Raw genomic sequence first — 13,566 nt, 5'->3', positions numbered from 1 at the left:
AAGGGTAATTGAACTGCATAAAACAGGAAAGGGGTATAAAAAGATATCCAAGGAATTGAGAATGCCAATCAGCAGTGTTCAAACGCTGATTAAGAAGTGGAAAATGAGGGATTCAGGTAGACCAGCAAAGATTTCAGCCACAACTGCCAGGAAAATTGTTCGAGATGCAAAGACAAAGCCACAAATAACTTCAGCTGAAATACAGGACTCTCTGAAAAATTGTGGCGTGGCTGTTTCAAGATGCACAATAAGGAGGCGCTTAAAGAAAAATGTGCTGCATGGTCGAGTGGCCAAAAAGTTCAATTTTGGTCTCATCACTCCAAATTACTTTGTTCCAGAAGTTTTGAAGCTTTTCTCTGTGCTGTTTGGCGTAATGTAAGCAGGATACTTTGTGACATTTGCGCAGAAATGGCTTTCTTCTGGCGACTCGACCATGCAGCCCATTTTTCTTCAAGTGCCTCCTTTTTGTGCATCTTGAAACAGCCACACCACAAGAGTCCTGTATTTCAGCTGAAGTTATTTGTGGATTTTTCTTTGCATCTCGAACAATTTTTCTGGCTGTTGTGGCTGAAATCTTTGCTGGTCTACCTGAATCCCTCATTTCCCACTTTTTCCATTTTCAATCTCTTTTTAAAAATGCTCCAGAGAGCCACTAGGGCGGCACTAAAGAGCCTCATGCAGCTCGAAAGCCGCGGGTTGCTGACGCCCGGTCTAGTCCTATGCGTGACTGTGGGGATTTCCTATGTAAAGTTCCTGTGTATAAAAGGTCAGTGAGTTTCTGGGCTTCTGACAGACCATTGCATCTTTCATCCAGTGCTGCACACATGTTTCTGGATTCTGAGTCATGGGGAAGGCAAAAATATTGTCAAAGGATCTGCAAGAAAAGGTAATTGAACTGCATAGAACAGGAAAGGGGTATAAAAAGATATCCAAGGAATTGAGAATGCCAATCAGCAGTGTTCAAACGCTGATTAAGAAGTGGAAAATGAGGGATTCAGGTAGACCAGCAAAGATTTCCGCCACAACTGCCAGAAAAATTGTTCGAGATGCTAAGAAAAATCCACTAATAACTTCAGCTGAAATACAGGACTCTCTGGAAAAATTGTGGTGTGGCTGTTTCAAGATGCACAGTAAGGAGGCACTTGGAAAAAAATGGGCTGCATGGTCGAGTCGCCAGAAGAAAGACATCACTCCAAATTACTTTGTTCCAGAAGCTTGTCTCTGTGGGATACTTTGTGACATTTGCGCATAAATGGCTTTCTTCTGGCGAATCGACCATGCAGCCCATTTTTCTTCAAGCCCCTCCTTTATTGTGCATCTTGAAACAGCCGCACCACAATTTTTCAGAGAGTCCTGTATTTCAGCTGAAGTCATTTGTGGATTTTTCTTTGCATCTCGAACAATTTTCCTGGCAGTTGTGGCTGAAATCTTTGCTGGTCTACCTGAATCCCTCATTTTCCACTTCTTAATCAGCGTTTGAACACTGCTGATTGGCATTCTCAATTCCTTGGAGATCTTTTTATACCACTTTCCTGTTTTATGCAGTTCAATTACCTTTTCTCGCAGATCCTTTTGACAATTCTTTTGCCTTCCCCATGACTCAGAATCCAGAAACATCTGGATGAAAGATGCAATGATCTGTCAGAAGCCCAGAAACTCACTGACCTTTTATACACACACGTTAATTACAAACAAACAGGTCACAGGTGAGGATTGGAACCTTGATTAGCCATTCAAACCTGTTTGTGTCTACTTTTGTGCATGTTATCAGATCAAAGTGGGGTATGTAAACTTTTGATCAGGGTCATTTGGGTACTTTCTTTTGTCATTTTGATTTAAAAAGAGTAAACAAAGTTGTTTGCCAATAAATAGCTTCACACAATCATTAAGCATGAGTGGAAGAAAGGTTTTTATGTTATCATTCATATTCTCTGAAGAATGGCCAAGAAATCAGGGTGTAAACTTATAAGCACGACTGTATATTGAACTTGTGGAACACATTCTTGGGCAACAAAAGCACAACAACCCAGAACAAGACACAAAAAGCTTTTAAATCAAAGATCTTACAGAATATAGTCAACATTTTATCACATATTGTATATTAAAATTGGACTCAAAGGACTCATCTTTAAAACAGTGTTGTTATATAATGCAACTCTCTTGCAGCTTTTCGATTAATTAGTTAAAAAAGTGAGTTTTAAGGTGAAGCAGCAGTGAGTTGCGATGGATATTTTGGGGCAAATGATTGGAAAAGCAAAACTTCCTTTCTCAACGTACCAGCATAAGCAAATTACAGTGTGAGCTATTCCAGTGTTTTCTTGAAATATTGTCAGTGTTGGACATATTACATTATACTCCTCTATGGGATTTCCAGTTATCAACCGTATATTCATCCAGTCTTAATCGTAAATGAAATTAGCTTGACTTCACACATCGCTTTGAGTATAGGAATGTGCAGTGATGCATTTCTAAACAGTTTGGATGTTTAGAAATTATATTTCCATACCTGCATGTGTATAGTCACACAAAAAAGAACAAGAAAGTACCAGTGTGGACTATTGAGGTCCAATAATTATTTTGACTCTCCAGTGTATGAAAGGTTTCATGCTTTGAGATGACAGTAAATTGTAGTATACAAACCCCGTTTCCATATGAGTTGGGAAATTGTGTTAGATGTAAATATAAACGGAATATTTGCAAATCCTTTTCAACCCATATTCAGTTGAATATGCTACAAAGACAACATATTTGATGTTCAAACTCATAAACTTTTTTGTTGTTGCAAATAATCATTAACTTTAGAATTTGATGCCAGCAACACGTGACAAAGAAGTTGGGAAAGGTGGCGATAAATACTGATAAAGTTGAGGAATGCTCATCAAACACTTATTTGGAACATCCCACAGGTGTGCAGACTAATTGGGAACAGGTGGGTGCCATGATTGGGTATAAAAGTAGATTCCATGAAATGTGGATGGGGCGAGGGTCACCACTTTGTCAACAAATGCGTGAGCAAATTGTTGAACAGTTTAAGAAAAACCTTTCTCAACCAGCTATTGCAAGGAATTTAGGGATTTCACCATCTACGGTCCGTAATATCATCAAAGGGTTCAGAGAATCTGGAGAAATCACTGCACGTAAGCAGCTAAGCCCGTGACCTTCCATCCCTCAGGCTGTACTGCATCAACAAGCGACATCAGTGTGTAAAGGATATCACCACATGGGCTCAGGAACACTTCAGAAACCCACTGTCAGTAACTACAGTTGGTCGCTACATCTGTAAGTGCAAGTTAAAACTCTCCTACGCAAGGCGAAAACCGTTTATCAACAACACCCAGAAACGCCGTCGGCTTCGCTTGGCCTGAGCTCATCTAAGATGGACTGATACAAAGTGGAAAAGTGTTCTGTGGTCTGACGAGTCCACATTTCAAATTGTTTTTGGAAACTGTGGACGTCGTGTCCTCCGGACCAAAGAGGAAAAGAACCATCTGGATTGTTATAGGCGCAAAGTGGAAAAGCCAGCATCTGTGATGGTATGGGGGTGTATTAGTGCCCAAGACATGGGTAACTTACACATCTGTGAAGGCACCATTAATGCTGAAAGGTACATACAGGTTTTGGAGCAACATATGTTGTTACGTAATCATGGACGCCCCTGCTTATTTCAACAAGACAATGCCAAGCCACGTGTTACATCAACGTGGCTTCATAGTAAAAGAGTGCGGGTACTAGACTGGCCTGCCTGTAGTCCAGACCTGTCTCCCATTGAAAATGTGTGGCGCATTATGAAGCCTAAAATAGCACAACGGAGACCCCCGGACTGTTGAACAACTTAAGCTGTACATCAAGCAAGAATGGGAAAGAATTCCACCTGAGAAGCTTCAAAAATGTGTCTCCTCAGTTCCCAAACGTTTACTGAGTGTTGTTAAAAGAAAAGGTGATGTAACACATTGGTGAACATGCCCTTTCCCAACTACTTTGGCACGTGTTGCAGCCATGAAATTCTAAGTTAATTATTATTTGCAAAACAAAAATAAAGTTTATGAGTTTGAACATCAAATATGTTGTCTTTGTAGCATATTCAACTGAATATGGGTTGAAAATGATTTGCAAATCATTGTATTCCGTTTATATTTACATCTAACACAATTTCCCAACTCATATGGAAACGGGGTTTGTAGTATGATCGGTCAACTTACAAACATTATTTCACAATGGCATTCAGCTGTGATGCAAAACAGTTACAGTAATAAAAAACAAAAAAAACAAAAAACGTTCAGTGACAAACAACAGTGTGGACCACAGCAAAAAGAGATGTCTTAAAGATAGCATATCGTTTTTTACATGACTTACTTTGAAAATAATTTACAATAATCACACCTAATGCTTCAAACGCACATCAAGCCTGAAGGCGACGATGATGGCTGGCTGTAAAGGCACAAAACTGGGGAGGAGGCACTCTTCTCACTTGCAGCTGCTTTCCATGACTAAGTGGTAGTCGGAGTAGGACGTTTCTTCCTCGGCGGTGCAGCTTTTTTCATTCTATCAGGAGAAAAAAAATATACACATAAATGAAAACAATTCATGAAACGTACTTGTTGCTTCACTCGCAATGTGTTGTCAAATCGAAATACAATTGATCACTGAATGAATAGACTGAAATGTCAATAAAAAAGATTAATGGATGACTAAAACATAATACACTTTAATGATAGCAGCATGCAAAAAAAATAACGAAAAAAACCATCTTATAATATTACTAATATATATATATATATATATATATATATATATATATATATATATACATACCTGCCAACTTTTGAAATCAGAAAAACCTAGTAGCCAGGGTCCAAGGGCCGCAGGCCCCGGTAGGTCCAGGACAAAGTCCTGGTGGAGGGTTCAGGGCTTCGCCCCCCGACGCAAAATGATTATTAGCATTCAGACAGGTTAAAATGTTGCTAAAACCATCACTTTTCTATCAGTCACAGTGACTTTTCAAAACAAAAATATTACAGCAAAAATCATATGGGTTGATTGACATGTTTATTCTGTAAGCTAACTTCAATAGTTTGAAATTATTTTGACAGTTAATGCCAGTTATCCTGTCAACCTTTCACAAGACTTCAATTTGTTAATTGAAAGTATAAACAGTATAAACACTTTTTACAGTAAACAAATGGTAAAACAGTACTAAACAATTCCATAAAAAAAAAAAATTGGTGTCATTATTAACTTTCTGTCCAAGCTTGTATAATCTACTGCCTTGTTCAATTGTAAAAAATATTCTGTGCCTAAAATTCACATTTCTATCACAATTATCATACTGTAAACATGGTAAGCTAACTTCATTAAAATTAATAGTCCTGTCAATAGCATGGAATTACAATTCAAATGTAGTTTTTTTGTAAGCCTTTCAAAAGAATTCAAAATATGAAAAATTAATGACAATTAATTTAAGCCATCAGACACTTGAAAAGTGGCACATCACATCTCTAATGTAATCATTTTAACTTTTCAACAGAAATAGCACTGCAGAAATATTAAGGACATACTTCTGTATTTTGGTAGTTATGCTGTCAACATTTAACAAGATTTCTTCAACTTGGACTTGAAAGCATAAATAGTATAAACACTTTTAACAGTATGTCGTGCTGTGAAATACAGCCGACAGGATTGCGCACCAAACACGAAGCAAGGCCAAAGTGCATGCGGTGCAGGAGAACAAAGGACTTATTTCATTTAAGGTTTGTGATAAACCATCAAACTCATTCGTTAAAAGGACTCTATAGTAATATAAAGCGAATTTTTCTGGACATTATCATGCAAGAAAAGTTTATTTTTGGGACCGCGATCACCACGTAATGATTTTTAAAGGTTGCATTACAAACATTTAACTGTCCCATGTGATCAGCCAGTGCGATTGGAAGTCCATGCTCAATTATTGCCTCTGTAAATAAAACTTCGGCATTCATCACATCCAAAGAATCTGTTTGGGCGACGAAAAACGTTGAAAGTTTTCCACTTGTATCGCTAGCAACGGCATTAGACTTGTGTTTTTTTGTCCCAACGTGGTCTTTTACATCGCTAATTCCTCCGTGTCCGATCGAAAAATCTTGTCTGCACAAGGTGCAATTCGCGTAGTTTTCACCCTTTTTTTTTTTAAATTAATGAAAAACCGTATTTTTTATCACTGCAACCGTAACCCGGAATAGGTTGATGAAAACCGTACGAATTACGGGAAAACCGGAGTAGTTGGCAGGTATGTATATATATATATATATATATATATATATATATATATATATATATATATATATATATATATATATATATATATATATATATATATATGTATATACATATTTATATTAGGAATGTCCGATAATGGCTTTTTTGCCGATATCCGATATTGTCCAACTCTTAATTACCGATACCGATATATACAGTCGTGGAATTAACAATTTATTATGCCTAATTTGGACAACCAGGTATGGTGAAGATAAAGTCCTTTTTAAAAAAATTAATAAAATAAAATAAGATAAATAAACTAAAACAAATTTCTTGAATAAAAAAGAAAGTAAAACAATATAAAAACAGTTCCATAGAAACGAGTAATTAATGAAAATGAGTAAAATTAAGTGTTAAAGGTTAGTACTATTAGTGGACCAGCAGCACGCACAATCATGTGTGCTTACGGACTGTATCCCTTGCAGACTGTATTGATATATATTGATATATAATGTAGGAACCACAATATTAATAACAGAAAGAAACAACCCTTTTGTGTGAATGAGTGGGGAGGGAGATTTTTGGGTTGGTGCACTAATTGTGAGTGTATCTTATGTTTTTTATGTTGATTTAAAGGGGAACATTATCACCAGACCTATGTAAGCGTCAATATATACCTTGATGTTGCAGAAAAAAGACCATATATTTTTTAACCGATTTCCGAACTCTAAATGGGTGAATTTTGGCGAATTAAATGCTTTTCTAATATTCGCTCTCGGAGCGATGACGTCACAACGTGACGTCACATCGGGAAGCAATCCGCCATTTTCTCACTTTCGTCGGTGTGTTGTCGGAGGGTGTAACAACACAAACAGGGACGGATTCAAGTTGCACCAGTGGCCCAAAGATGCGAAAGTGGCAAGAAATTGGACGAAATTTGTTCAAAATACGAGGCTGTGGGGAAAGCCGACGAAAATGGTCAGTCGTTTGTTCCGCACACTTTACCGACGAAAGCTATGCTACGACAGAGATGGCAAGAATGTGTGGATATCCTGCGACACTCAAAGCAGATGCATTTCCAACGATAAAGTCAAAGAAATCTGCCGCCAGACCCCCATTGGATCTGCCGGAGTGTGTGAGCAATTCAGGGACAAAGGACCTCGGTAGCACAGCAAGCAATGGCGGCAGTTTGTTCCCGCAGACGAGCGAGCTAAACCCCCTGGATGTCTTGGCTCACACCGTCCCTTATGCCACCGAAGATGATCAAGAGAAGAATATCGACCCAAGCTTCCCTGGCCTGCTGACATAAACCCCAAAACTGGACAGATCAGCTTTCAGGAAAAGAGAGCGGATGAGGGTATGTCTACAGAATATATTAATTGATGAAAACTTTATTCATTACTCGCGGTTTGACATAAATTATTATACATAAACTGTGTTTACCAATAATTTAGCTTAAAAACATTTATTTTTTTCAATCATTCGAGTACATTCGGGTAGTCTTGTGTAATGCAGTATTTTGTGTCTATTTAGGTATGGTTAACCTGAGTGCTGAAATCGTGGAAAAATATATGTTCTTAGCGCGCCTGAAATGGGCTGTCTGCACTCTCAAAGTGCATGTTGTTGCCAAATGTATTTCATATGCTGTAAACCTAGTTCATAGTTGTTAGTAATTATCTTATCAGACAGTGTTAACCCGCTGAAATCCGAGTCTGAATCCGAGCTAATGTCGCTATACCTTGCTGTTATTTCCGCCATGTTTGTTTGTATTTGCATCACTGTGTGACGTCACAGGAAAATGGACGGGTGTATACAGGGGCGCCACTAGGGATTTTGGGCCCCGTGAAAATAATCTTTACAGGGCCCCCAACACAGTGTCATTATTTTTTCTGTATTATAATTTCATCATCATTAGGGGCCTCTCTGGGCCCCCCTCCATCATGGGCCCCTAGAATCCGTCTCCTTTACCCCCCCTTTTCGGCGCCCCTGGTTGTATATAACGATGGTTAAAATCAGGCACTTTGAAGCTTTTTTTAGGGATATTGCGTGATGGGTAAAATTTTGAAAAAAACTTCGAAAAATAAAATAAGCCACTGGGAACTGATTATTAATGGTTTTAACCCTTCTGAAATTGTGATAATGTTCCCCTTTAATAAAAAAAAAACAAAAAAACAAAACGATACCCATAATAAAAAAAACGATACCGATAATTTCCGATATTACATTTTAAAACATTTATCGGCCGATAATATCGGCAGGCCAATATTATCGGACATCTCTAATATATATATATATATATATATATATATATATATATATATATATATATATATATATATATATATATATATATTAGGGGTGTAACGGTACGTGTATTTGTATTGAATCGTTTCGGTACGGGGGTTTCGGTTCGGTTCGGAGGTGTACCGAACGAGTTTCCACACGGACATATTAAGGGCTAGGACAACATGTAAAAGCCAGAGTTGGAAGACCCTCCTGCCTCGTTAAGATCTCCCGTTTGGGAACACTTTGGCTGCGCGATACAACAATGGAGGACAGTAGTTTGCCGACATTGTTCAGCAGCTGCTTCTGACAACACGTCAAACATGCTAACCCATTTGAAGCGCCACCACCGCATTTAAGCAGCCTCTCCTCGGCGAGTCAGGCAGGGCTAAAGCAATAACAAATGTCTTTATAGCAGCAGATTTAAGACCATATTGCATTAAAAACTAGATTTTGACCCACTTCTATGGTGGAAGAACAATGAGCCCATATATCCTCTTACTGCCAAGTGAGCCAGGCTGGGGGTGGGGGAGAAGAAAAGTTAATCTGAGGCTGAGTTGACTTGAAACTGTTTAATGTTGCACTTTTTATATGTAGAAGAAAAGTTTTGTCATTTTATTTAATCCGAGCAACAACTTGAGGCAGTTTAATGTTGATTAACGTGGACCCCGACTTAAACAAGTTGAACAACTTATTGGGGTGTTACCATTTAGTGGTCAATTGTAGGGAATATGTACTGTACTGTGCAATCTACTAATAAAAGTCTCAATCAATCAATCAAAAAAACACTTTATATGTAGAAAAGTTTTGTTAAGAAACCATTCTGAGCCTTATTTTATATATGTTGACCACATTAATCCTGGCAATGGACCCTGTGTGTATATGTATGTTATGCCATTGTTTACACATTTGGTAAATAAATAACCAAAACATTTATATTTTGTTGTTTTCTTACTGTACCGAAAATTAACCGAACCGTGATCTCTAAACCGAAATTTTTGTGTACCGTCACACCCCTAATATATACCGTATTTTTCGGAGTATAAGTCGCTCCGGAGTATAAGTCGCACCGGCCGAAAATGCATAATAAAGAAGGAAAAAAACATATATAAGTCGCACTGGAGTATAAGTCGCATTTTTGGGGGAAATGTATTTGATAAAAGCCAACACCAAGAATAGACATTTGAAAGGCAATTTAAAACAAATAAAGAATAGTGAACAACAGGCTGAATAAGTGTACGTTATATGAGGCATAAATAACCAACTGGTATGTTAACGTAACATATTATGGTAAGAGTCATTCAAATAACTATAACATATAGAACATGCTATACATTTACCCAGGGCCGGCCCGTGGCATAGGCCATATAGGCAAATGCTAAGGGCGCCGTCCATCAGGGGGCGCCACGCCAGTGCCACAAATGTTGGAGAAGAAAAAAAAAGAAAAAAAAAGTTGGTACTATTATTTCTAAATACAAAAAATAATCCCACGTTAATTAAAATGCAAAGTAAAGCCTATTTAATAGAAATATTATTTGTTACAACCCCCCCCCGCACGGTGCGCCCCCTCCCTTCCCGTATCATGACTCTTTTTGGACGTCACCACATCAAAAAATCAACACAAGATGTCAAAACGGCCAAAACTCAGGTGCCCAGGGAAGAAAAAAGAGAAAAGAAGAGGAGGAGAAACGAGAAAAGACAGAGTTAGCAGGTAGGTAACGTTAGCCTACATGAAATTATTTGTCTGTTACAGAATGTGATAGTAACCTGGCTTTTTAGCATTAAGCTAATGTTACATGATTCGGCAATTGCTAATCAATAAATAGCTAGTTCTGTTTTAACGTCGGGTTAATTGTGGAGGGGGCTAAATTGTTATGGAAAATAATAATGTAACGTTAGGTAATTACAGTACTCCCACCTTACATTCCTCAGGGACATTTGTATTAGATCTTTTAAGCAGGTGTTTTTTGTTTACATTGTTATTGCCTTCTGGTTAGCTAATGTTTGCCCTGCACTTTTCCACCCCTTTATATATTAGGTATAGTTGTAAGTAAAAAAAAAAAGGTCAAAGACAAAGCTATTCGGTTTCTTGTGAGTATATACACTTCACTGCCGATGTGGGGGGGCGCCACCTAAAATCTTGCCTAGGGCGCCAGATTGGTTAGGGCCGGGCCTGCATTTACCAAACAATCTGTCACTCCTAATCGCTAAATCCCATGAAATCTTATACGTCTAGTCTCTTACGTGAATGAGATCAATAACATTATTTGATATTTTACGCTAATGTGTTAATCATTTCACACATAAGTCGCTCCTGAGTATAAGTCGCACCCCCGGCCAAACTATGAAAAAAACTGCGACTTATAGTCCGAAAAATACGGTATATATAACATTTTGACAAAAATGCAATTTTATTGTCAGAATGTCATACACAAACATTTTCTATATATTTTACTTGAATCTACTTCATTTATTTGCTAAAAAAGTAATAACAGTATAGTAAAAAAAACAAAACAAGGCGCTAATATGTCTCAATAGATCATGTACTAAACACAAATTACCTACAGGGTGTATTTTGGAGGAAAATTTGCCACCGAGCACGAAAGTCGGAGTCTCATCACTCATCTTTACACTGACGTATGCATTGACCTCATCATAACCATCCATGGTTAAGGTACCACAGGCGTTACTGCATCAAAAAGCGACATCAGTTTGTAAAGGATATCACCACATAGGCTCAGGAACACTTCAGAAAACCACTGTCAATATAACTACAGTTTGTCGCTACACCTGTAAGTGCAAGTTAAAACTCTGTTATGCAAAGCGAAAGCCATTTATCAACAACACCCAGAAACACTGCCGGCTTCGCTGGGCCTGAGCTCATCTAAGATGGACTGATGCCAAGTAGAAAAAGTGTTCTGTGGTCTGACGAGTCCACATTTTAAATAGTTTTTGGAAACTGTGGACGTCGTGTCCTCCGGACCAAAAAGGAAAAGAACCATCCGGATTGTTATAGGCGCAAAGTTGAAAAGCCAGCATCTGTGATGGTATGGGGGTGTATTAGTGCCCAAGGCATGGGTACCTTTCAACATTAATGCTGAAAGGTACATACAGGTTTTGGAGCAACATATGTTGCCATCCAAGCAACGTTATCATGGACGCCCCTGCTTATTTCAACAAGAAAATGCCAAACCACGTGTTACAACAGCGTGGCTTCATAGTAAAAGAGTGCGGGTACTAGACTAGAAGATAGTTGTACAGAGTGCAATTGTGTATTTTATAGAAAACGAAAGTCACAAGAGAAATGATTTTAATAATAGAAGACCAGAGATTACTGGTATAATGACAACTATTGTTGGTTCTAAGATATAGTTAAATGTAAATATTGTATACTGTATATATTGAGCTATTGTATTGTTATTTGCTAAGCATTGAACAATATTTAGTCTAAGTAGTATTTTGATGCTATTGTTATTTGGTTTAGGGCAGTGGTTCTTAACCTGGGTTCGATGGAACCCTAGGGGTTCGGTGAGTCGGGCTCAGGAGTTCGGCGGAGGTCAAGACACACCCGACTCATCGTGTAAATAAAAACTTCTCCCTATCGGCGTATTACGGATACGGCAACAGCAGAAGTCAGACTGATTTGCAGGTGTGTAATTTGTTGTGAGTTTATGCACTGTGTTGGTTTTGTTCTTTGAACAAGGTGATGTTCATGCACGCTTCATTTTGTGCACCAGTAATAAAACATGGTAACACTTTAGTATGGGGAACATATTCACCATTAATTAGTTGCTTATTAACATGCAAATTAGTAACATATTGGCTCTTAACTGGTCATTATTAAGTACTTATTAATGCCTTATTCGGCATGGCCTTATTATAACCCTAACCCTCTAACCCTAACCCTAACCAAATAACTCTAAATTAAGTCTTTATTACTTAGAATATGTTCCCCATACTAAAGTGTTACCAAAAACATATAACTTTGTCTTGAATTTGAAAATAAACATTTTATTTTTCACTAAAGAAGGGTTCGGTGAATGCGCATATGAAACTGGTGGGGTTCGGTACCTCCAACAAAGTTAAGAACCACTGCTTTAGGGTTATCAAGCAAACCTAATAAGCTCCAGTAAACAAGAAAATCTACTGCAAGAACTTGCACTTGTACTTAATTGCATACCACACTGCCAAAAGTCAGTGTTCAAAAACAAGAAAAAAAAAATACAAAAATGAGGGGTATTTTATTTGAACTAAGCAAAATTATCTGTCAATAGAACAAGAAAATTCGGCTTGTCAAGACTTTCCAAAACAAGTCAAATTAGCTAACCTCAATGAACCCAAAAATACCTTAAAATAAGTATATTCTCACTAATAACAAGTGCACTTTTCTTGGTAGAAAAAAAAAATATTCTCAATATGTTGAAAAATATTCTTAACACTCTTATGCACTTATGCACTCGGCATTACATTTCTTGAAACCAGTAAACTTATACTAAAAACTAATGTGTTGTTCTTAATGGAAAGGCAACACGTTTCCTAGCCGCTCAGGCAAATCATATTGTCTAAAAATGCATTTTTCCATGGATAACATGACATCATCGCGCCAAGTGCGTGCTCTTTCAGTCAATTAGTGCGCATATATACAGCCCGGCACCTGGCCAACATTTTTTTAATTGTAATTTTGAGGAATTTATCTGAATGTGCATGAACTATTTCTGTTCAAAATTGTTAGAAATGTTAAATGTTTGAATATTAACTGTCAGTTTACTGTACTGTGCCAACTGTACTACTATATGAGTACCTATTTTCTATTGTTTCATTGAAAATAAAACAGCAAAGTCCATTTGGCTGTCATCTGTTTTAATTATGAGACACAATTGTGTCAAAATCATGATTAATTTTTTCATGCTTGGAATAAGAAATTATTAAAAAAGTAGTTTTATACTTGTGAGTGTTGATGACACAGCTTTGCAACAGTTGATATTCTAGTTTCAAGCATGTTTTACTCAATATAGGTCATCAAATCTCAGCAACAAGCTGTAATATCTTACT

The 13,566-nt window shown here is 37.6% G+C and overlaps 2 protein-coding genes across 6 annotated transcripts in view; one reads left to right on the top strand and one right to left on the bottom strand.

The window, feature by feature from the left end:
* Positions 1 to 13,566, top strand: part of tmem138 (transmembrane protein 138) — a 45,358-nt gene that overhangs the window by 31,444 nt on the left and 348 nt on the right. The gene's annotated exons all lie outside the window — the stretch shown is intronic.
* myrf (myelin regulatory factor) overlaps positions 2,776 to 13,566 on the bottom strand; it is a 198,459-nt gene continuing 187,668 nt past the window's right edge. For all 5 annotated transcript variants that reach the window (XM_072913970.1, XM_072913971.1, XM_061969539.2 and 2 more), the window contains exon 27: positions 2,776 to 4,542. In XM_072913970.1, coding sequence (XP_072770071.1) covers positions 4,465 to 4,542 — 78 coding nt within the window. In that variant the 3' untranslated portion in view covers positions 2,776 to 4,464. The remainder of the gene's footprint in view (positions 4,543 to 13,566) is intronic.

The sequence above is a fragment of the Nerophis lumbriciformis genome, linkage group LG10 (genome assembly GCF_033978685.3).
Source record: "Nerophis lumbriciformis linkage group LG10, RoL_Nlum_v2.1, whole genome shotgun sequence".
Lineage (NCBI taxonomy): Eukaryota > Metazoa > Chordata > Actinopteri > Syngnathiformes > Syngnathidae > Nerophis > Nerophis lumbriciformis.
The sequence above is the reverse complement of the archived record's forward strand: the minus strand, read 5'-3'. Positions and strand labels throughout refer to the sequence as shown.